Source organism: Melanotaenia boesemani, chromosome 12, assembly GCF_017639745.1.
Source record: "Melanotaenia boesemani isolate fMelBoe1 chromosome 12, fMelBoe1.pri, whole genome shotgun sequence".
Taxonomy (NCBI): domain Eukaryota; kingdom Metazoa; phylum Chordata; class Actinopteri; order Atheriniformes; family Melanotaeniidae; genus Melanotaenia; species Melanotaenia boesemani.
In genome coordinates this window covers 18,645,436-18,670,639 of record NC_055693.1, presented here as the reverse complement: position 1 = coordinate 18,670,639, position 25,204 = coordinate 18,645,436, and the positions used below count along the sequence as shown (strand labels likewise).

General features: G+C 38.3%; 1 protein-coding gene across 11 annotated transcripts; it reads right to left on the bottom strand.

Moving 5' to 3' along the window:
- Positions 1–732: 732 nt before the first annotated feature.
- cobll1b (cordon-bleu WH2 repeat protein-like 1b) lies at positions 733–22,825 on the bottom strand. Of its 11 annotated transcripts, none has more exons than XM_042001216.1 (14): positions 22,627–22,825; positions 22,325–22,399; positions 8,496–8,675; positions 6,604–6,808; positions 6,301–6,526; positions 6,109–6,153; positions 5,923–6,017; positions 5,493–5,729; positions 5,229–5,358; positions 3,590–3,815; positions 3,388–3,473; positions 1,803–3,265; positions 1,305–1,426; positions 733–1,227 (listed from the first exon to the last, which is right to left on the bottom strand). In XM_042001216.1, the coding sequence occupies exons 1-13, from the start codon at positions 22,665–22,667 to the stop codon at positions 1,340–1,342; spliced, it is 3,096 nt and encodes a 1,031-aa protein (XP_041857150.1). In that variant the 5' UTR covers positions 22,668–22,825; the 3' UTR covers positions 733–1,227; positions 1,305–1,339. The 11 variants fall into 11 exon arrangements, with proteins under 11 accessions (XP_041857150.1, XP_041857151.1, XP_041857148.1 ...); XM_042001217.1 differs by having other exon boundaries at positions 1,322–1,426; XM_042001214.1 differs by having other exon boundaries at positions 1,319–1,426; positions 22,627–22,824.
- Positions 22,826–25,204: the final 2,379 nt, after the last annotated feature.

The window sequence follows — 25,204 nt, the reverse complement described above, 5'->3', positions numbered from 1 at the left end:
ACTTGTTTGTTGATGGAAATCTGAATTCTTTGTCACAGCCTAATTTTTTTTTTTTACTCAATGACATATTATACCAGGTGCCCTAGTCTGACAATAACCTAGCTCTGTGTGTTTTTTGTACGATTAAAGTGGCAAAAAAAAAAAAAAAAAAAAAAAAAAGACTGGACATTGTTTGAAATTGTACAGAAAGTAACAGAGACTTTTTACTTGGGCAAAATATTTTGTTAACAGATGTCTAGTGTGCTTTGATCACTTTCTAACCTGAAAGGTTCACCTCTGCTTTTCAAAGTCAATATATTTAAAGTCACATCTCCAGTTGCTCAGTACACTCCAGAGTTCCTGAATATATTAGTATATAAAGTTCACCTACGGTGTGAAAAACAAACCCTGATTTTATACACTACACTGATACCTCCTTCTTTTAAATTAAATTTTGTGCAGAGAAAAATTTGATCAACCTGTTTTTTAAGCTGACTGAGTTGATCTTTTGATTTTGGGAGACGCCTTTAACCTCTTTAAGCCTACAGTTTTATTTTCTTCTTTTAAATTCCATCAGAAAAACTTCTAAATTTTACACTAAAAACTGGCTACGTTAGGGACTAAATTGAATGATGCTTGGTTACTATGAAAAGTAAATACAGTAAATGTGAATGACAGCCCGTAGTCTGCGGGATACAAAACCAGGGAATAATCACATGCCCACATGAAGACAATGAAGACAATTACCAAAAATGACTGCATAAAAGCTTTATTCATATCACACTCATGGACAAGAACAAGTGCACTGTACATAGCAGTATATTTCTGCATATATTTAATCAAAAATCTGTAATACTTAAATATAGATCTGAAAAATAATCTAATATTTACCATAGTTCAGACCTGGCTTTTCTTAAACATCCAGTATTATTTAGATATTAATTTTTTTAATAAACCCAATAATATTACAGCTCTGGGGATGATTCAAATAATTTATAGAACTGTTGTCATTTCTGATTGCTCACAATACTGTGCATTAAATGCACAACATTGCATCAAATAAAAGAGGCATTAAATACATAAGAATAATTATGTAAGAAAGAAATTATTTAAAAAAAAAAAAGAAAGAAAATATGCACGCTGGTGAAGACCACTAAAAAGAGGTATTACAAAAGAAACTTTCTTCTTTTGTGTAAAGAAATAAAAAAATGGTTCTGGAGAGGTCTGAGTGGACAGGATGAGCTCCTCCTACCAGCCAAAAAGAAAAAAAAACTTTGAGATTAAAAGTTCAAATACAATATTACAAGGTGCTGAATTTTGCTTACTGTGAGTGATTTACCACCAGAGGATTGAGGTGCCACTACGGGCTGCCCTCTCTGCTCTTCTGAACAACCTCCTCTCTGTGGAGAGTGGAGCAATCACCATCCACCTCTCTACTGTCACAGTCCTGTAATGTTTAAAAGTAAAAAAACTGAGTATAAATCAATGGAGACTTCATCATACAGTTTAAAACATAAGCTACAGTTAAGAGAGAATATATATATATATATATATATATATATACACACATATATATATATATATATATATACACACACAACAGAAGAAGACAAACAGGGAATGGTTGTATAAAATCTCACTCTATCCTGTACAACTCCTCAAGGAAAAACAAAAAAAAGTGCTTAGATCAGCATCACAGTGCTTTTCTATTTAAACATTATTATGTCTGAGCAGAATTATAATAAACTGTCACCTGTGGTCTCATGAGCTTTCATTGTAGTTAGATATTTTAACATCAGTATGCAACATGTATCAGAACTAACCTTGAGTTGAGATAATCCTTTTGACTCTAAGACTGATGAGTGACTTGTAATTGGAGAAACAGGTGGTGACACAGTGAACGGAGGTGACTTTGGGGCATGGGAGAGGGACTGGCTCCTTTTCACAGCAGAGGACACTGCCTGGGCGAAGCGGGATGGAGTTGTAGGAGAATAAGGTCTAGGAGCTGTAAAGCTCCTTAATTTTTCCAAGCTTAACCCTATGCTTGACTCTCTTGCTGGCAGACTGCTTTGCCTTGTCATTTGCATGAAGGTTGCATTCTTGTCATCCTGTTTGGGACTCAGCTGGACATTAGTGGCCCCTGCTGTCTTCTCTTGACACTGCACAGGAGGTGGGTGGGGAGGGGGTGGCAATGCGTCTCTTTCTACATTCCCTTCAGTCTCCCTCACAGGAGAGCTAGGACTGGAATGAAGACTTTTCTCTGCAGCTGAAGTCACATAATACCCAGGTGTTTTTTTGTGCTGTGCCAAGCGGAAAGGAGTAGGCTTAGGTTTTGTTGCGGGTGGAATTTTCAACTCCTTGACCTCTGACGGTGAACCTGCTTGAGACGCCCCATTAACCGAAGAGCAGAGCTTGTCTGTGCTGTGTAAACTTGTTGGTGATGAGGAATGAGTAGTTTCAGGTGTACTTCCATTTACAGTGTATTTCATAGTAGAAGTAGTACTAGTAGTAGTAGTAGTAGTAGTATTAGTAGTGCTTGTCAAAAAATCTTCCCTGGGTGAATCAAAATTCAACTCTTTTTCTTCTGAGACTTCAGTTTGGTCCCTCTGTCCCGCTTTCTCTTCTAAATCAAGAGAACAAATATCAAGTCCCTCTGCTGAAGCTTCGGGGGGTGTTTCCAGTGTCAGTGCAACTTCAAAATATCTCAGTTTCTCAAGAGATTTCTGTGGCACAACAGTATATGTTGTCATCCCCACTTTGGGGATGTAGTCCCGCGTGAGCTCATTGGAAGGCTTGGGTTTTGGCTCAGAGTCTGCAGCATACATAGATGGCACTTTTGTTACAACAGGGGCACTTGGTGCTGAGTCTTGGCATGATGAGGTCTCTGAGGTGGGGGACGAGGCATGTTTGAGGTCAGAGGGTTCCAGCTCCTCGGTCAAAGTGCCCATATCTTTTTTCCCCACTGCTTCGAAGGCAGGCGATTCTGTTGATGAAGGAATTTTGTCCATGAATTCCTGTGGAGGCACAGGGAACCGTATGAAATCCGTTTGGACTTGAGCATCTTCTCCAGAGGGACGTGATGCGCTGGTGGTCAATGAACCCTCCAACTCATCTGTCAGCTCCCGCATGGTTTCAGTGTTTGCTTGAACTAAGGCCAGCACCTCTGCGTCCTGTGTTACAGGCAGAGGGAGGGCACTACCACTGCAGCCACCTTCAGTACTGTCAGCTATCGACTCTTCATAAATGGGATGTGGAAGGACATCTTCTACTGCAAATTGACCATTTTCTGTACAGAAAAATTTATTTTTCATGTGAGACAGGGGATGTCTTTAAGAAGGACAAACATGAGGACAGAACTATATGAATGGGGCAGAATATTTTAGATGAAGAATTTTCCTTTAAACCCACCAGTAGCTCCTTGTTCTGAAGGGTCTGTGCCATCAGTTTCTCCCACAACTGCAGGTGTAGAATCATTAAGTGTGCTTTGCAGCTTACTGAAGAAAAAAAGACAAGTGAAGACTTGAAAGAAACTACTCATACTGATAAAGAAAATTAGGAACAATAAAAAGAGACACAGCCCCTCCCTCAGCGGCATTACTTAAGTTCGTACTTGCCATCTGAGGACAGATCAACAGACTGATCTTCCCCACTGCCCTCCATTGACATTGTGCTCTCTGTCTCAGTATCTGGAGAAGGGGAATGTAACGAGGCTTCAGGCGACAAGTTGAGGCTGTTGTCCTCTCCCTGTGAACTACCAGCAGTTGCAGACCTTACAGAAACAGTCGCTGTCTCTTCCTGCTCCATTATCTCCTCTAGTGTGTTGGCAACTGCAGTCACTATAAAACATGAAAGACCATGGAATTAGAAGGGTCCAATGTGCCATTATGTTTTGATGCAATTTAATTCAGTCGCCTATTATTTTTCTTTACAAGCTCCATGAAAAACATCCGTTTACACTAACATAAATACATTCTTGCAAAAATGGGTACAAGACAGTGTTTTCATGACTAAATTCCAGTGACTGAGCAGCTAAAGGAAGCACATTACAGAGGAGCAGTAAGCAAGAGGAATTTCAAGGCCACTTAAACAAAGCTTGCCGTTCCCAGCTTCTGATCTCGATATCTAAGAGTCACAAGGGGTGGTTAGGGAAAGAGTAGTTGGAGGCGATTTGTCTCTGTGAAATTGTTGTTGGAAACATCAGAAATGGATGACAGGATTTTATATGCATGCAGACTGTTGTAAAACTGTGGGATTCTATCAGTGAGATCAGACAGATATATTGATAGTGAAAAGAGGAGGGGTCAGAGAAGAGCTGTGAGTTTACATGACAAAGCAAAAGCATCCTAAGAGACAGAAATGACAGATGTTAACATAGAAGCTTACAGTGGGTCAGAAAGAAAACTGCACTCTATAAAAATGTAGCGCACAACAGCTTTCAGATTAAATCCATTATTATCTGAGTAAATTTCATTGAGGGGAATTAACTTTGCGAATTGGACAACATTCTCCAATCTTCATTTTATCTTTAGATTTCTAGTAAATAAGTCAGCATAAACTGTTCAACCAAACCTTAGTTAAAATATTTTGACATACTTTTATTTTTATCTTTTAAATTGCTGTGTATACAGGATTGGTGGAGTTTCCCCTAGCAGGACAATAGGGTGTGAGGTGCCTACACAATCACAGGAAAGTATGTGAAAACAGGGTGACTCAAGAGAAAAATACCAAGGAACTTCTAACCTACACAAATTTAGAATACAACAGAAATGAGTGAGTTAGAAACTTGATTTCTTCTAAACAGATCAATGCTGTTAGCAAACCTGCAAACAACTAAAGGCAGTAAAAATAGGCAGAAAAAAAAGCTTCAACGCTGAATGCATTTAAAGAGGAGCATCATTAACTTTCAAACACAACCAATGTGATGCCTTTTTTTATTAGTAAAATTAACAATAAATTTACTTAGATCAATAATTGGCAATATTTAAAGACCCATACATTCTAGTTCACAGTGATGAAATGTTTCAAATAAAGCATTTCTCAGTAACAACCACCAGGGGGTGCAAGACCCAAAGAAAATAACTATGAAGGCACGCTGTAAAACTTTGAGGTCAAAGTATATGCTGGATCAAATTTTATTTTACACCAAAACCAAATTCTTTCAGACTGAATACTAAATCAGATAAACAAATAACCCCTGTATGTGGTCTGGAAAACAAATAGGAACTACCGATAAACAAATAAAGGCAAACCTTGGAAATTTTCATCTGGAGAAACTGGTTCTTGGACAGCAGTAGTTGGAGATGTTGGGGGTGGAGGAGCCTTTCGTTTGGTTCTCTTTAGTGAGGACTCTGCAGAGGACCCTCGACTAACACCAGTGATCTTTATGACAAGATTAACACATAATCAAAGCATAACAACAACAAAATCACATGACTGTCATTCTATTATTTTGGCTGAGTGTTTAAAAACCAAGGTGAGACATCACAGCCTGAATCTTATCTCAATCTACTCACCTGATCACGGTCAAGTTGGGAATTAGGTTCAGAATTAATTCTCCGACGGGTGCCGAGGTCCGAGTGGCAGCTCTGAGACACATCAATGGGGGGTTGGGGTGCACGTCTCTTCTTTGGCGCATCAGCAAAGATTGTGGGAGAGCCAAGTGGAGATGAATTTGAGGAAGGTAGGGCCATACTGAGGGGTCGAGGCTTGCTCACAAGTACAGGAGAAGCAGGGGCACTGGCTGTCGTTGACTTTAGAAGAACAAATATCCAATCAGAACGTGATAAGGAGCCAGTTTCCAAAAAGTACAGTGAACATTAACTAATGGCAAACAAAAGCAAAGCAAACTTTAAGTGAACATTTGCTTAGTGACAAAGCAACATCTTTGGGCTATCAGTGAATTTAATCAACAGTGACACAAGCATTTTAAAGAGGGACATTTACCTGCTCTGACTTTTTCTTGCTTTTTCTAAACATGCTGAAGAGGCCTTTATTTTCTTTCTCCTTCTGATTTTTATCTTTGCCTGGTGTGACTGCTCCTGGAAAAAAGAAAATTGCTGTTGTAAAAAAAAAAATTGGCAAATATGGCAGCTTTACTGAACACAATCAATGTGTGCAAACGTAAAATACCAGCAGATGTTGGTGAGCTTGGGCACGATGGAGAGGCAGGTTGTCCTAAAAACCAACAAACGTAAGATGTAGTGCACAAGTGGTATACACACACACACACAAAATGGAAGCTGATGAGGTGCAGAAAAGTTGTAAATAGTCATTAAACTGCTAAATCTAATGGCTGCAGGGTGTGGTTATTTTTAAACGTACCTTTTGTGTCCCTTGCATAAACCTCCCGTATTGCGTAATCATTAAGTGAACTGGACAGGTCTAAAGGGGCCGGTGACTGGACATCTCTCAGCAGAACTGTGGTCTCTGTGTCAAACTCACATTTCTCACAGATTGCTGGTAAGAGTTCGGAGAGAGGGACTCGGGGATTTACTCGTAATATTGTTTTCTGGGTCTTTTTGTAGTTGATTACCATCCGAACAGTGGCCTGAAGCACAAGGAGAAACTTTTACAATTCAGTGAATGTAAATAACAAAATTGTGTTTACCAGGTTTGACAAAATACCTCAGGCATCTGAGGCCCTGTCTTCTTATTTTTATCTTCTCCCTTAGGTTTCAGTAGGATCTTTTCTGCATCCAAAGTTCCTATGAGAGCATTGGGTTTGAGCTTGATGTTGTTCCTGTTGGCAGTGACCAGTTCTAAGGTGTGGCTCGAGGGGTTGAGGTGATACTGTGCACAAAGTGTCACCAATAGATCCATTACAGGTTTGCTAAGAAAGGAGACAAAAGGGAAAATGTTTGGAATAATAAAAGAAGAGGAAGAATAAGATGAAACCCATTAGTAAAATCCCATGAACCCTGAAGAACACTCAACACCTTTCAATCGCTACTAAAGTAAGAACAAAAGTCTATGGTGAGGCATCCTGTTCTTATTAAGGCCCATAATGTTAATTTAATAGCATATATCATGTTATGGTAAAAACAATTAACAATACTTTCAACCTGACTTTTTTTACTACTTATTTATTAGTTTTATTTATTTAATTGTTTCACTAATATAATATTTGTTGATCTTTATTCTTATTCTAGTTGTGGTCCTTTAATACTTGAGAATTTTTAATCCCCTGAAGGTTTCGCAACTTTTTATCTTCCTCTAGCATTTCCTCACACACATTTCAGATTTCTTTTCCAAATAAAACAGCATTTCTTCAGCTCTTCCCCTCTTGTCTCTTGTATTGAAAGTTGTTCAGAATATAATGTTTCAGTGCTTTAGAGCTGGGACGGGACAGGGTGGTACAAGGTGGGATGCGTTTTTCTCCTTTTTTTTTTTTTTAACTTGGTTTCGTCTCTTTTTTTTGGCATGTGCACTTTGTGCTGCATCCAAATTTGAATGAAAACTGCATCATATATAAAGTCAGATTAATGGCTGAATGATAAAACAAAGGATAAATAAAGCTAATTACTGTACATTTTTTAATCAAAGATTGGTTTAAAACGTGCCAGTCATGTATATTTATTCACAAAATGTCTGAATATGTTCTCTTTAGTTTTCCAGTATCCAAAGGGACACGAAAAATGTCTTATTTTGTTCAGCTAAGTCAAAACACAACAATATTCTGGGTGAGTTATAAAACTGAGATAAGTCATGTTTTAGAATCTGGAAACAAAGTACATTTAGCATTTTCCTTTACAGTTTAAAATTGCTTCTTCTTGATCAACTAACTAATAAATCCCTGCAGATGTGGTTGCATCTGCAGTGTTAAGTGCAAAAAAGAGCATTTTAAAAATGACTTTAAAAAGACTGATTACAGCACAAAACAATTAATAGCTGCAAAAGATTCCCTGACAACACGTGAGGATTGTGTTGTAAAACTTAAAACTTCAAATGCCAACTCAGTTAGTTCCTCTGAGCAGGTTAATAATGATAAAATAAAAAAAAGATGCAACCAGATAAAAGTCAGAAGCCAAAGTGTAACTTGTGAAAAATTGTGCTTTGAGAGAGTGATAGCAATATCTTAATGTAAGTTTTGCTCTGGAGCACTTGGACATGGAGGTACTGTATGCTGACACATGCTGATCTGATTAGGTGGTACAGTCCGAGTTTAAGTATTTAACTGGGTCATTACAGCACTGTGGCGTGCAAAAGTGAGATGATTCATTCAGTTTGAGAAACACATGTTTATTCATGTCTATGACAAAAATTATAAAGTAAAATGTTGCTCAAGTGAACATATTAACTAAAACCACAACACTGAGCCACTCCACCCATCTGACTAAGTCTGATAAAAGCTGGACGTCATGTGATGACTTAATCTGTCATCGGTTTCATGATGTTGAGCTTAAATGAACAAAAGCAATGCAGTGAATTTGCTTATACTGCAAATATATGTATATGTGCATGATCCTAAATACATCATGTTTCTGAATGGTGATTCAGATAAAGCTGTGTAATGGTACCTTCCATGAACTACTGTCATTTTTTCCACTCCACCAGGCAAAACCACAGTCATTGAGAGCTCTTTATCCAAAATGTTCTCCTTCTGGTCCATGCTTAAATGGGGGTTTTCTGGATGCCACTGGGAGAAACCTGGAGGATCCAGTCCTGGTGGGGATGGGGCTTTGCTTTTGGTTGACACCCTGCAGTTGAAAAGAAAAGTGTCAACCACTCTCACAATGCTTTGCTATTTGTTTAGAGGTTTTTTCCCACCTGTGCATCAGTGTGTATTGAAAAAGAAAAACATAAAATGATTTGTGCCACCCGTGACAATATTCTGTCAGAAATTAATACTTTCCTTTACATATTGTATAAAGTGGTGACACTGGAAAATTTGAGAGTTCAAGTCCACTTCGCACACAAGTCACAAGACAACCAAGTGGACAGATTTACTCAGTGACCCTGAAAAAAAAAGGGTTGTGAAAAGACAAACATGCGAGAGACGGTAAAACACAAGGTTTATTTATTAATTTTAGTCACTGCTAAGTCTTTACATGATATGTCCTTCCGAAACAGACCTTTGTGTAAATCTCTGGTTACAGCTAGAACTTTTTTAATGGGTCAAAGCATGACAAGAACATTTTAGGGCTGAAGTGTGTTAGAAGTGCTTATCAAGGTTTTATATTCCTGGAAACTGCTGGTAGTGAGGTGTGGGCGAAACCAGCTGCAGGTATTAACCTGTACAGACTACTCCATACACACGCACACACACACGCACAACAGAAATGAAAAATTATATACATCTATATTATATTCTGGCATTGTTTTCCCCCCATTTTCTAATTTTTTGTAAGCTGGCCATCTGTTGCACACATGCATGAGAAATCTGTGACACAAAGTATATAAGATAATTACACCATTTCCAAAATGCAGTGCTTGGAACTATAAACAAGAAACTGTTTTCCTTTGAGCAGGGCCATCATTATAGGGTATAAGGATTAACCGAGACACATTTTGTTTTGCATCACCACTTGTCAGACATGAAAAACAGCAGATGTTATGACAAGAATCCAGTGTAAACAACAGATCACATCTTCAGTGAGCACAGGGATCACAAACACTCGTCTTGCAGTCACTGTGTGCACACAGAAAAGGTTTTTGCAGAGGCAGTGTTCTCAATTACGCCCTGCAAAGTCTCACGTGGGGGCACTGCTTTTTCACACAGAGGAATCCGAGCTATGCAAGGTCACAGGCTCCAGTGAGGCACATCCACCAAGGATTATTACTATCACCATGGGGGCGAATGCCCTTAAACACTTTGAAAATTACATAAGTAAAGATACATAGACAGTAACAAATGTAGCAGAGTAAATCAAATGACTGTCCAACAATGTATTAATTATATAATACTGTATTATATAAATAGAAAATATTGATGAAGAGCTGGGAATTACATTTAAATAAACAGGATAATGATTTCACTACAATAGCAAACTAAAAATAACCTCTTCTCATTTTGGAGCACTATTCACCAATACACAAAGGCTAAGGAGGCTAATAGTTTAATTAATGCAATTGCGGGAGTAACCACCAAGTCCTTCAAGACCCAGGCCTGAAATCACTTGAAATGGGTTTGCGTTGCAATATACAGTATTTTTTTTTTTACTGTATTTTAAAACTTATGTCTTAAGCCATGGCATACCATTAAAAGAAAACAAAAACATACATTTTACATATTATTTTAGCTTTTTCTTTCAGTTTTTATTTAATTTATTTCTTTTAATGTTTTTTGCTTCCTGCACCCTGCTGTGATGCTTTTAATGTTTTATGTAAGGCACTTTGAATTGTCTTGTAAATGAAATGTGCCATAAAAATAAATTTGCCCCTTTAATAAATAGGGACCAACAATGATGTCACTCTCTCCTGGTTTCTTAAGCAACTATGGCAGTCTGTAAAATCCATGTGCACTGCTTTACCTCATCATATGATCATGTCAGCCAGACTACAGATGGTACTGTAGCAAAGGACGGTACTATACATTCAAAATATTTCAAGAAGGGCGGCTGAAGCAACTGAGGCAAGCAAGCAGAAAGCAGTGAGAAAACATGTTAAAAACTAATAATTTTTGAGTTAAAAGCAGTGAGGGACAGCACAGGAATGTCATCTAACAGAAATGATAATCAGCAAGCCCAAATCATCTCCTGTCAGGAGTTGTTGATTACAAGTAGGAGAAAGTTACAAAAGAACCTACATAGAAAAAGAAAAAGATGCACATATATAATAATACCAGCAAAAAGCTTGCTTACCTCACTCAAATCAACTCGGATTACACCAGCTATCCCCAAATCCATAAAACAATCAAACAGTTTGTGTACAAAGTCCTTCCAAACTGCTGCAGCAAAAGTTGCAAAACCTTACATGGTACACAAGGCTCAGAGTCCCAACCAGACCAATATCATCTGTCAAATGTTGTGTAATTTGAGGTATTGTTTTTTTGGCCCCTTCAACGTAGTCTAAATACAAAATATTCCAATGTACATCATTCTTTCAGCATTACTTTAAAAGCAGGTGAGATACTGTAGCCTTCAGTTCTTTTGCACACTTCAAAATGTTAACTAAATAAGCACATGCACACTGATTTTAGTTTAACCTGGTGATTCATGAAGTTACAGATTAAGCAGTAGTGTCTCTCATTATTCATTTTTGTGTAACATATCCCTTATATATTTCTTACAATGATCCCCTCTCCCTTTAAATTATTTGAGCGAGTAATTAAACAAAATAAATGGATAATAGGTGTTACATTTGAAGTATGGAGGGTAGGTTTGCTTGATTTATTGTCAAAACAGTGTGAAAAACTTCATTTTAGTATTTGGGTGAATTAAAAGTCATTCAAATCACCTTGTGAGGATCCTTTTCAAATGTCGCTGCATTAACAAAAATGGTTGTGAATTACTGTAAACATTTTTATCTGTCATAATTTCCAATGAATAAATCTGGTCCAACCTGTTCCAAGCCCAAATTTCCAAAGAGGATAGAGGGAACAGGACTCATCCTTATGACCCTGACTGAGCACTGGTCTATTCAAACTTAAAGTTTTACGGTTTGATTAAGCTAACATGTGTAACAAAGAGATTAATGAATTAAGTGATTTAACCTTTAACCCACATAACCATTTGCAGCTCTGAGCCGGTGAGGTGATTCAGTCTATTACAAGGATGATTAGATTAAAAATGAATTTGTCTTTAACTATATCGCTACGTTTTTGTGTTTCTTTTTCCTTTCCAAATAATCAAAAAATAAAATCACCATATACCAAGAAAACATCCTCCATGCTGACTACTTTCCATGTTTCCACACTGACACGTGTGTGCATTTGTGTCACAGCTGAGAGAAACGTTGACCCAAGTTGCTTCACTTGAAGCAAACTTGCATTATTCTGTAGTTCAGTCTGTGCAGGGTGCAGAAGGGAGAGTTAGATGGAAAAACTCCTGCTAGAACACAAACTGTTGATGTGAGGCCACCACAAACGGTTTCACTTTGAAAGACATGAATTCCTTGCACATATCAACAGAAAAAAACAAGTTGACATTTATACTGGGAACTGTGGTGGGTACAAAGTCCTGATTACATCAGTGTCTGTTAAGTATCTAAACTTTCTATTTTCCCACACATTGTTCTGAAAAGTAGCTCTGTAAGCAGATGTAGTGTTTAAAAAAATGCATTAAAAACCTCTGGTTTTTAGGACCAAAAAGCTAAACAGAATAACAACCTGGAAGACAAAAAGAAAGACATGACATTGCAAAAGAGAAAAAAAGAAAACGTTTCAAAATGAAAAATATCAATTTTTTTTTTTTTTTTTGCTGTTGTGAAATTTGTTGTAATAAACTTAAATAGTTTTTCAGCTCTTTTTCTATTTATTTTGAGTAAGGTGGTTAATGCCAAATTCTTTTAGCGTCTTGTGTTCTCGGTTTTATGGCGAGGTCGTGCCTCACCGCCTCTGTATATTTAATTATGAATTCTCCAAACAGAAGAGTTTAATAAATTAGTTTGGAAAAATAAACAGCAGCTATGTGTCAAGTTCAGGGTCAGCTCAGTTTATACAGCTGCCTCATCACGGAAGTGTTCTTAAATCAAGACTCACCGAGCCGTTGACGGACACAGAGGGGTTTGTATTTTCCATCTAGGCATGCATTGCTGTGTTGCTAAATGAGAGGGGGACATGCTGCAGCTTGACTGTGCTGCTGCCTCATTTGCAGGCTTTTCCTGGGAGGTCTGACACTCACAAACAAGTCCGTTCAATACCGCAGAGCATGATTGACAGACATGATCATAGACTACCAGGAAATAATAGGCCTGCTGTCATTGTGTCATTTCTTACACCTTGTCATAGCATGAAAAACTGTATGTGCCACGATAAACAAACCGTGCCTGCCAAGCTCTTTTGTTAACCTGATCTTCCTGTTTTTACTTTACTCATCAGCCAATCCGCGATTTGAATATTTGCAATGTTAAGACAAATGTGAGACGAATGAATGTAACCTGTGATGCAGGCATTGAAAATCTGCTGTACAAAACTCATAAGTTTCTAAAAGACTTTTCTAGTTTAGTAATACTTGAGGAAATAAAGTCTTTAAATCTCTCAATTAACAACTGAATGATGAGGTTTTAGTTAAACAGACGATGAAATCCTCCAAAAAACAGAGGAAAGTGAAAGCACTGAATATCCAGATGCTTCTGCTCATGCAAAAATACCTCAAATACTTCTTTGATTAGGTGTGAAAAAGACAGCACTGACAGGCACAAGATGGGAGTGGGGGTGGTTACTGTGCTTTATTATAAGAAATAAAAAATGACTAAAATAAATTAAAAAAAAAAAAAAAATCTGCAGAACTTAACCAGCTGAACATCAGAAAAATCCCAACTCATTTCATTCCATTCTACTTTGCTCCAGGTGGCCTTACTTTAATCAGAAACACCTCAGCATTTCTGTCAAGTTTTTTCACCCATTCAATTCAAAGCTAAACTGGATCACAGGGATTAAATAGCAGCAACTCAGAAAGAAAAACCAGACAAATTCAGAAATGTTTAGCTCCTCTGAGGTAGAGAGAAGATGAAGGATTAACAAGAATGCCTTCTCTGGTATGCTAGCAGCTGCTGGGTAGCAGGATGGCCCCTTGGGAAACGTTGGGTACATGAACAAAGAAACAAGCTTTTTTTTCCACCCTTTTCCATTTCATAGAAGTCAATCTCCTCAGTCACACTTTCAGACAACACCCTAATTATTTTAAGAAACAAAAGCCAAACAAATATTCTATGCTCCATTAACCAAAAGTACCACCAAACTCCACTAGCAACCGCTCAGCTATACAGTCAGCTATACAGGCTTAAACATGCCACATCGCAGCAAGTCCAGCACACCCTCCACTTCAAGTCAGAACACACAAACACTTATAGTGTGAGTGTAAAAAATGAAGTACACAAAAGCATTTCAAGAGCCTTTAACACCTAAAGAGAGCTGTGCTGCAGCCTCCTGGAAGGCAGGTGACAGATATGCTTTTCCTCTTACTTTGCCAACATTTCATCCCACGCTCTTACCTTTCTACCCAAGGATGTTCCCACAGGTTCTCACATAATTTCCTTTCCTATGTATTCTCCCATGAGCAGTCAGACAGACTAAATTCCGACAATATAGCTTTGAAAGGCCCACCTTAATGCCACGCCCAAAGCTGTGACATCAGAAATCTGTCTCCTCTACCTAAATCCTGCCGGCCCTCTTGTTGTGTCTCCCTTAAAGCTCCAGAATACAGTGTATTGCTAGCACTGCCCCCCCTGGTCATGGGCAAGAAGGTAAGCAGCTTTGCCTCCCCTTGCAGACATGAACCTGAGGGTGGGGCCGGTGAAGCAGCATGTTCACTCACATACACTGCAGCATGCAAGCTCACAGCACTTAGACAAAGACAGGACTAATCTGCTGAATGATCATGTTTGAGCCTTCATGCTACTCATGCGGCTATGATGCAATTAACAGGGTAAACGAGCAAGGCAAGTCAAGAGGATGTCCTAACTCAGTTGATGTTCTCTCACACGGTTGAAGCCATTTTGGAGCCATCTTCACTCCCTAATCTAATCAGGTGGTACTTCTGTGTTTGCTTTTCATTATAAAAAAACACGGCCAACGGTCCAAAACCACACCTCACTTCAGCAGAATTGGCTCACCTGTCGGTTTAGAAAAATATATAACGACATTTATTATTGAGAAACAAAGGAATGAACTCTACATCTGTAGAAACATGTTGGAGGATCATTAAGTTATTTTCTTTCACTTAAAGAATGTAGTCAGAAAAACTGGAAAAAAAAGTTACACATAATTACAGTCACTAAGTTTAACTTCAAAATATCAGAACCGTGACGAGCACAGTACTTTAAAATCAATCAGCTTCATTTCTCCTTTAACTTTATGCATCAAAGAAAGATCTGCAACAAGATTTGCAACCAAAAGGAGGAAGATTAAACATTGGCTTCAAGAAAACATTATTATATTCAGACTTGCTTCTATTACAATAAAAACAATTTAAACAACAGTTTGTTTGAAGCCATGTAAACGCCACACCTTCATTCAGGAAACTCTGCCTGGACTTTTCATTGTGCCAGTTTCCATCAGTCGTTCCACACTTTTACTTAAGAATGTGCAACCCACTCTACAAACACCACAAGATGAGAAGGAGGTCAGTGGTGAATGAAGAGGTTGATGTTGTTAGATGTGTTAGAGCGTGGAATGAAATACTGGTAAAGTGAAAGGAAAAGCATATCCGTCGCCTGCCTACCAGTGGGTGCAGGTGGTGAAAAACTAAGCGGTGATGTTATTTATCTGATTTACACACCAGCATGTCATAGATGCTCTGTGAGTTCTGTCCTGATGCCACATGCATAGAAGTGCACACACACAGGTGAGTACATTTCGTCTGACAGCGAGGACTGTCTCATGAAGGTGAAGATAGATAGGCTTGTGGTCCAGCGAGGAGCACCCGGAGTATTTCTCCTCCTGATCCGATGTTAGACCGTGTCCATCACGGGAACGCACAGCTAAACAAGCTGTTATGGGCTAGTAATTTCAGTCGTACTTCCGAATAAAATTAATCCAATATTCTTTCTAAGTATTATTGTCAACATGTTATCTGAGATCAGGTTTCATCAGGACATTTTAAACGTTTTTTTTCTTTTTGTTTAATCACAGCATTTACAGAACCACGATCCGCAATGAAGTTTTGAAATGCAACGTGACTTCAGAGCTGAGTGTAGCTGTCACGTGGTGTTTAAATTATTTTGTCATTATCAGATGGATGGATGGATGGATGGATGGATGGATGGATGGATGGATGTTGGGTCAGTGTTGTCACCCCTGAGTAAAGCGTGGTGTGAAAACAAATCAAAACAAATTTTTGGGGATTACCTGCCCAATCAAACCAAGTCCACGGGACTATCCTGGCTAAATGTCTGACTACATCAAGGAAAAGATCTCAGCTGAACGAAGGAAAGTCACACTGAAATTTGGTTGGGAAGTGAGTTGTTGCTATAAGACAACAGTTTAACGTATGAGCAGGGGGAGCCAAAAAAGAGGAGTTTTGTACAATTACAGGAATGGACTAAAAGATCATAACTCTCTAAAGTAACAAGTTTTTGTTGTTTGTGACAAAAAACTATCAAGTCACACTTTGCAAAGCTTTCATAAATAACTTCTCCGGGAGAGGGACATACTGAAGATCAAATGTGCCATTTAAATAGTAAAGAACAGGCTGAATATTTTGTGCTGGCATTCAGAAAGAAATTAAAGCCATCAGGTCCTCTACATCTGTGGTGATGGCTTTTTGTAAGGAACTTCTTAGGTAATGTGCCATTTTTACACAAACAGCATGGGGACTGAAAGAAATGACACAACTAAGACTGGAAGGAAAAAAATCTAAACAAAAAGGTCTATCCTTTTAGGAGTTCTTACTGACAATAGTCTCAGCTTGTTAGTTGCAAAGAGAAGCTCTCTGACACATTTAACAGCCCCGTTTTATTACATTGTGGCTGTTTAGCGGTTGCTGGTCAGCTGCTCCTGCTCAGTTATGGGTCCAACTGCAAAGATGTTTTTTGTCTCAACCAATATTTGACACCCATGTAAGCACATAAAACCCATGTTGAAAAACACACGGAACTAAAATCAATTTCATTTTCAGATTTTAGGCTTTTTGTTCTGTTCTGGCTGATGAATAGAAACCATAAAAAATACACTATAAGGTTTTTATTCTACAGCAGTTGCTTTATTTATGTAAATCAGTGCACATTTAACTAGATATCTTATTTCGATTCTCAAATATCAGGATATTATAATGCAAAAGAAAAAAAAAATTTTCTAGTGGAAACGTTTCCAGTAATATATCATTTTCCACATAAAGGTGTTTCTGGTGAAAATATATTTTAATCCGTATTTTTAAAGACATTTTTTTCTCAATATGAGACCCTCAGACTATTTCATGTATAAATATGTCAGTATGCCATTTTGTTATCTAGCTGTTGAGTGTTTTTCGTTCTGATTTATAGTCATGAAAGAAATGTCCAAAATCCCATCTGACTTGTTGACTCCAATATGTCAGGAAAGTGAAACATTCATTTTGAAGCATTCTTTGTAAAGGTTCACAATTTAATTCTAAAAATGTTTAACATCAAGCCTTATTTGCACATACAAGTATATAATTTAAAAAAAAACCTTATTACAAAAGATAGTTGTCCTAATGTAAATATTCATCAGGCAAAGTTTAGGACATCTATTTATGACAAATATTTGTTGATTAATATAATCTCTTTAAGCTTTCCTTATTCACCTGTAGTTTGTCCTCTTGGTCTACTTATCATTATTTATTTATCATTTTCTGAAAACACTCATCCAAGCTAACTCTAATTCCCTATAAGCTTTCAGCTGTCTCTCATATTTTTCTATGTACATAATAAGTGTCCAACTGTAAGCTGAATGCCACTAAAATATTTAATTAAGAAAGGGGAGTGTCAACTCTACAGATGGATGCTCTGAGACGTCCTTGGGCTATCAGCACTCAGCTAATCACCTGCCAAAACCAGCCATCGTCCTGGCCTCTAATACGGGTAGACACCCCCCTTAAGCCCTGAGACCTGCCCAGCACTGAACCTTCAGCCAATTTGATAAAGGAGATGAGAATTTATCCCTGGAGTCTTGGTAAACCACCATCTGTTACCCACTACTCATGGCCATTGGAATTTGATAGACATCTCTTGAAACACCCCACTTTCACCTTTTAGTCCCCCTTAAACCTCAAACACTTCAGCTCTTTAGCGTTATCTGCTTTTTCTTCCTAGCACACTCACCACCACACCTACACTAATCCAATCAATTATCTTTGAATCATTTTATTGTATGTTTCACTTAAAGTTAAGTGTTGTTTAAGCAAGACCTTTCTTGTGTCATATTTCACCCAAAAAAATGAGGCAAAGGGATGGAGAGTAGGGGTTCCTGAGGAAAGACAAAACACAAGGCTGGAGCCACAGCTGGTAATCTGGTGAGAGGTCACCCATAGTAAACACAAGCTTTTTAAAGAGGGTCTGGAAAGGCCATTACTTTACAAGCAGTGTGGGATGGAAAGGGATTAGTAACAGAAAGAGCACACGGACCCTATGAGAACTTCCCACCTCCTGTGTGTATCGTTTATTAATGGAGGCTAAACAAAAACTATTTCCCACAGCAGCCTGGTTAAACTCAAAGTCACAGGGTGTCCTGAACATCATTATGGGTAGAACTGATAGACATTTGAAGCACTTGAGTTAAACTTTCAGAGCATTATGTCCGCTTGTCATAATCTGTCCCATTTTAACTTATTACTACTCCCTTTTGCACAGCAATATATGATGTAGAATGTTTAGCTAAACAGCAAAGGAAGCTAGCAGGAAGATTTGTGTGCTAGATAAGAGATTTGAGATTATTTGTTGCAATTTCTCAAAATCATTCTGGTTGCTGATATGAGGGTCTGTTATGGTACATTACCCTGCACCTTATCTCAGTGCAGCTCGGATATTCCCCTTCTAAACTTTGCACCATAGCAAACGCATGGCTATGCAAAGAAAAAAAAAATGCGCAAACATAAAGGAGGGAACACAATGCATGATTTTAGTCTGTTTGTGCATATTTTTTATACAGTTCTCAAGGGAGTGAATGTATACGAGGTTGTTTAGATCTTCAGGAATCTACAGTACACATAATAATCCTACAGAGTCCTGCTCAAACTTCACAGAGAAGATAAGGTACGGTAATTCACTCTGGATTCTGGTGACTTGACTAAATGAGTGCTTTTCAAAGAGAGACCAAGATTTAGATAAAATAACTTTGTAAGAGCAAAAGCTTTCCCTGGAGTCATAATTATAACTATCACACTGTGTCCCTTCATCTGAAACAATGCCACATTGTCTAGAGCGGGGCATCTTTCAATGGCACAACAGCATGCGTTCCATCTTTTGCTGATCACATGAACTAAGGTTTCTAAAGTCAAAATACACACCAGACCGCCACTAAAACAGGCCCATTGATTTCATTACTAGCAGTGTAACAGAGAGTATTCAATGCTGCACAAGCCTAAAGACCAGTAATCCAAAATATTAAGGCAACTTCTCATTTACACTAAAAACAAGCACAACAGAACCATTCTGTTTTTTTGTTTTTTTTTCCTCAGTTTGAGGAGAAATTGCACAAAACTTTAACCTTTCCTTGAAAACAGAGACATGTGCATGAGTATAATTAGAAATAACAGTTCTGCTGTTGTAATAAAAGCAGCCCCTCAGAGGCATAAGGAAGCACAGCTGGAGAGACAACTTGTGTGGATCTTGTATACAAAGCAGCTCTTCTTCTTTTACTTACTAATACTTGCTGTCAGTGCCAAAGTCCTCACTGAGTCCTCTGCTACGGCTGCCTGTTTGTGTCATGCAGTGGTTCATTAGCCTGCTACACTCGTTGTTAGGAACTGCCAGGCTTCACTATATCTGCTCTTTAGCAATCTAAAATCATGCAAATTCTAACTCAGGAACTAGTATAGCAACACCCAAATATGTGGGTGTTGCTACACAGGCCTGAGAAAACATCAGACAAAGTGACAGTGCCATCTAGAGAATCATGTCATTGTGTGCAATTTATTTATTTTTTAACTAGCTTTTATGATTTGGTATTTGTTGAATACTTGTGCTTTTCTTTTAAGCAGATGTGCTGAAAACTCAGCAGTGCCAGTCAGGACTGGCTCGCCTCTTATTCTAAATATCTCATCTAAACAAGACAAACACTGATAATGAAGGTCAAACAAATTGAGGCAATTTGTTCTTTTGTTGCATAATATGTCTGGATGTTATTGGAGATATGCAAAGTTTCCCATTGAGAGCACACAAAGGACTAATTCAAGTGAAGTCATTGTGAATGTTGCACAGGCAAAGAGTGGGAGTTATTCAACTGTTATGGCCTGGAAAAGTGCATAACAGAAAACAAAGAGGGGCCAAGTCTTCCAGTCTATTTAGCCAGTGTGCAACCAGGATCTGTGCAACAAATCTATTTGAACACCATCAACATTATCTAAATGAATACGCATAATATCTGTGTAAGAGAGAAAGAGAAAATCTAGGTTTAATAGCCAAATTGTGCTTAATAAAATTCATCACTGTCCATAGAGAAGTATGTGTTGGTATTTAAGGTCAATGCGTTGGCTTTGGAGTGGCAACAAAGACAAGTCATTATTCCCTATTCCCTGGATGTCAGCCATCATGTCTTCTTTAGGCTTGTGAGGCAGAAAGCATCACTTAAAAAAACTTTTCACAATTCAAACAGGCATTTTGCTCATTGCTGCATGCACTGTAATGCTAATTACTATATTCCATCTAGTGGGAGGGTGTTTTTGAATGACACCCTTTATTATGTCTGTTGAGCCTGTAAGATCTCAGTGAGATCTCTGAGAGCAATGTGCTGTCAGCTGATTATATAAACCTAAATGAAGACAGCCTTGTTGTCTCTGGAGATAACTACAAGGAGAAAACACTGATATGCTCTGGCATACTCCAGGCCCTGTGATTTCTGCGCCTCGACTTTGGTCGATGTGCTTCAACTCCACATGGCCAAATTTTTTAAATATCTTAGTTCATCTGTCAGTTTTGCCGTAATGTTCATCCGTACACTCGTGAACAGCTGTGCCCTTGCATTGCTTGAACGTCTGGAAAAAGCTGTGGGGATTCACAATGCCTTAACCAATTCCACATTCTGCCCTGAGGAGAGCCAGCCATGTGAGATCATGGTTTAAGGTGTGTCCAATTAGCAGGGCCAGCATTGAGCTGTGCACTGCCAGAGGACTGAATGAATATGCTTCTTGCAGCACAATTAGTCGTGTCATTTAAATGCACTGTTACTGATTTTTACTGATTGCAACACCACTTTGTAATCCAGTTAAGACAGCCTGAAGTTAAATAATATCTGCATGTGCTTGTGTGCCAGCAACATCCCTGCTTTAAAACAGGCAGCCAAGTGTTTCTGGCAGGGTCAGTATTTGGATAACAAATGATGCATAGCTTTGAGGGTCACATAAAATCTCCCCTTGTGATTGCACTTGAAAAAGTGAGAAGCAGCAGGTTCCTTCACCCTAAATAAATGAAGCCCGAAATCAGATAGAGAGCATTTGTTTACCCCCCACACCCCAGTAGCATATGGAAGAGTGTGGTGTACTTCACCAAATAATACTCAAACCACAGAGAGATTTAGGTAGTCTGCTACTCCCTACTGCCAAGAAGCGTGGCTGTGCTCTGGGGTTACACAATTCTTTTGAAATATGAATAGAAGTCTAACAAAAATCGGTTTATAATATGCCTAAATATTACTTTAACAAATGGGAAATTACAGTATCGCAGGGCAGGACTGGAAACTTTGCACAGCTATAATGGAGCACTGACTTGGAAACTATCATATGCTCCATCCACCTTTCATTTAAATCTCAAACTCTTGGCAGATTGTCTAAAAATGCCAAAATAGTGCGCAGCAGCTGGTAAAAAAAAAAAAAAAAAAAAAAAGCCCTGGAAACTCACTCAACCTTTTTAATGATTCCAACCACTGGAATACAAGCAGCTGACATCATCTCCAACTCAGCAGACAAAAAGTGATGGGAAATTCCATCCAGTCACATACAGTCCCAACACTTCTTCACTGAAACCGTGAATAACAGAATATTGGTTTTAAGCTCAGCAAATGCATGATTTTCACAACAATCATCAGCCTCATCACAAGGACAGAGGAGGCTGAATGTTTCCCCTGCAAAATAGTTCCCATGACCTCTACATATGGTCGAGGCAATTTCTCAGTAAAACTCTGAGAGCAGGAAATGAGGAAAGTTCAGAGGTTGAAACGTCTGCAACAACTGTGACTCTGAGATGAGATGCACTGAGTTAAAAGAATGTTAGTTGAGGTTTGTTGAAAACGTTGGTTATGCAGAGGCATTGTGTGACAAAAGGTGGCATTATGCTTATGTCTAGACAGCTGAGGAAACAGCTGGTTGCATGCTGCCACTTGTTGACAGTACCCCACAGATAGACAATTCAACCGTGGAAATTCCTGAATTATATTGTGCACAATGTGGGGGAACAAAAGCAATTTCCTCCAAAGTGGATGCAAATTAAACAAGATTAGCTGAGTTTAAAGGCAGGTGATTAATACTACTTACACTAAAAGAGTCCTTAAAGATCCATGTCATGTTTTTTCCTCTTTAGCAAGTAAAATCATACTTGTTAGAGCTGTTTTTCTAAATGGCCATTCTGTTGTACATACCTCTGACCAGAGCTCAGGGGATGGGACTGGGATCCACGATCATCCATGACTAAACTCATCGGCTTAACAAAATCCCTAGGAGCAGTCCAACACAAACAAAAAGAGCAATTCATTTTTAGTGACAGCTGTAATACTAAATGCGTTAAAAGCGGCTCTAACCTTCTGTTTTCAGTGACAGAAACGAGGGAAAAAAACGAAATGTGGGCGAATCCCACATGATGTCACCAGTTAAATTCTATTAACCGCTTCTTTCTTCTTCATATAGAATAAGACACGCTGTTTACTTATTATGTTATACTTACAATGAATGCAGCTGATTTTTGAAGCAGTTGTCAACTTCCATCAGTCTTCAAGAAGGTGTAAACAGCTACGAAATGCTTTTGTTTGTACCAATAATGTCACTTTGAAGTGTGGATTACGCCTTTTTTTAAAAACCATTCCAGTGTATTTGATCTTCCTTTGAGCTCGGTGTGGTCAGATGTGCATCATTTCCCTCCTAACGATGCAGCCAACCCAACTCTGCCAACTCTCGTCTGTACAAGTGTCCGCATCGCAACGCATAGCTGTAAAAATGGGGCGTTTCTCAGTTCCTCGCTATCAGAGCTAGAGTGCAAACTTGATCAAAGTTTTCGTGTTGGGAGAAAATATGTAAAGTAACCGCTCTGTACAACCACGCAATCAAAGATGACAAAATTTAATACATTCGTTTAGTATTAAGATAAGTTGTAACTTGTCAAAGCGTTTCGGTGTTGATGTTTTGTACTTCCTCTCTGCTTTGTTTGGCCACAGCGACATCATGTAGTTGAATGTGAGAACTACCACTTCTCTCTTCATTAGTCTACAAATAGGTCTTGAATTTACCAGATTATTTGTTATACTACAAAATATTATTTACATTCTAATTTATTTAAGGTCCGTTTTCTTATTTGCTTATGTAAATAAATAATTGAGGTGCAATCAGGTTGACCTGATACTGTCCAGCATCATAGCAAGCAAAATGATAATCTGGTTGTCTGAGCCCTATACCCATAAGCCTCCCCTATGAGTATAAGGCTCCTCTTGATAATCTGATTCATTTATTTATTTATTTACTTTTAATCATGGAATCTATGTTATCTTGCTGGACCTGACCGGAGGGGACAAAAAATTAGGAAGACAGCAAGAAGAAGCAAAGGGGAAGGAAGAAAGAAGAAAGAGAAGACAGAAACACAACAGACAGAAGGCAACTACCCTTCAATCCACACTATCACCAGACAACAAACTGTTACAGTTGTACATAAACACACCAGAAAGTTTCCTACAGCTTTTACTGAAAAACAGAGCTGCTAGTCATTAAGAGCTCTTAAATAATAACCAAATCAAAAAGACATATCACAAAAGTGGCACAACAACAACCAGACATTAACTCACTCCCAGAGACCCGGGACCTCAGCAGCAGCCCCGGAGCACTAACCCAAGTTACCCCACCCCGAAGATGACTTTAGCCCCACCCGGAGGGTGGCAAAGGAGAGCCCCAGCCAGAGCCCCCCGCGAACTTTGGGCACAGGCCCCAGTGGGCCAAGATCGGCAGCCGATGGCCCTGCCAGGGACCGGCCATCAAGGGTGGCCCAAGCGAAGGGTCCAGGGAAATATTTTATCAACATTTTTTCCCCTAAATTTATTTTTTATTTTCCCAAAATAGAATTAATTAAGGTTTGCAAACCATTCCTATACCCCCTGCTTATTGTCTTACGCAATGGTTTGTAATATTCTACCATGTATTCATATATATATATATATATATATATATAATCACCATTCGCAACTATGCCTGAAATTTGGCTGTTTTTTGGTATTGTATCAACAGAATGAGCCGACGCTACAAATATTTAGTGTTAACTTTCCCTTGGGTAAATATCAGATGTCCAATGGTAAGAAAATGCAGCATGTAATGTACTTCTACAGTATGTTATTCTAAATCATCCCTACCATGTTCTATAGCATACATTTAAAGAAAAGTTGGTTATTTTTTTTTTGTTTTTTTTGTCATAGTAAATAGAGATGTTCATTTATTTGCTTTTTATTGATATTTTTCATGCTGTTACTTGTTCTCTTCACAAGATCCTCCAGTAATAGGTGGTTATGGAATCAACTGATCCATATGATTTCCAAGAATAGAGGCTACAAGTTTCCAGATCAATGGAGGGATTGTGAGGGGCTGCAGATGAAAAAACAATTATATAAACAAATCATTTTTTTTTATCATATAATTAAGTTTGAATGATAAAAATGAATCAAACATTACATATATTTGAACATTACATTAAAAGCAATATAAGTTATATAAACAAGCATTTATTCAGAGTTTTCAAAATTATTTTGTCCTGTGTATAGGAAGAGCTACAATAACATGTTTTTCTGAAGAGTAATCAAGTGTTTAAGGTTAAAAAAACAAATCCAAAAGAGTCAGGTCTGGGTTAGATGTGACAAGCTCACTTGCCTTCAGTCAGATGCTTCTTCTTGCTTGCTTTGCTGCAAAAGGTTATTTTTTTCCACCATGGTAGCCTTAAAAATGCTCTCTCAGCCTAGAGAAGAGATTTATCTTTTCCTTTCTTAAAATGCACAATGAAATCATTCTAAAATGCTTGATAACACCTAATTCTAAGGGAAAGAGTGTCTCACGAAAATATACCTAGTGTGCCTCCTGGTCTGGCTAGAAAGCCTTGGTCACAATGTTGATCCAGAACCTCTTCAAAAAGATCTGACTCTGATGTGCGCAGTCTCTCTGGAGTTTCTCTTGATGAAAGATGACCTTCTATGAGGTTTCTGAGGAAGCAGAACAGAAATGCTTCAAAACAGCTCAACACAATACATAGTATGGCTATGTATTGTTGCAGATAA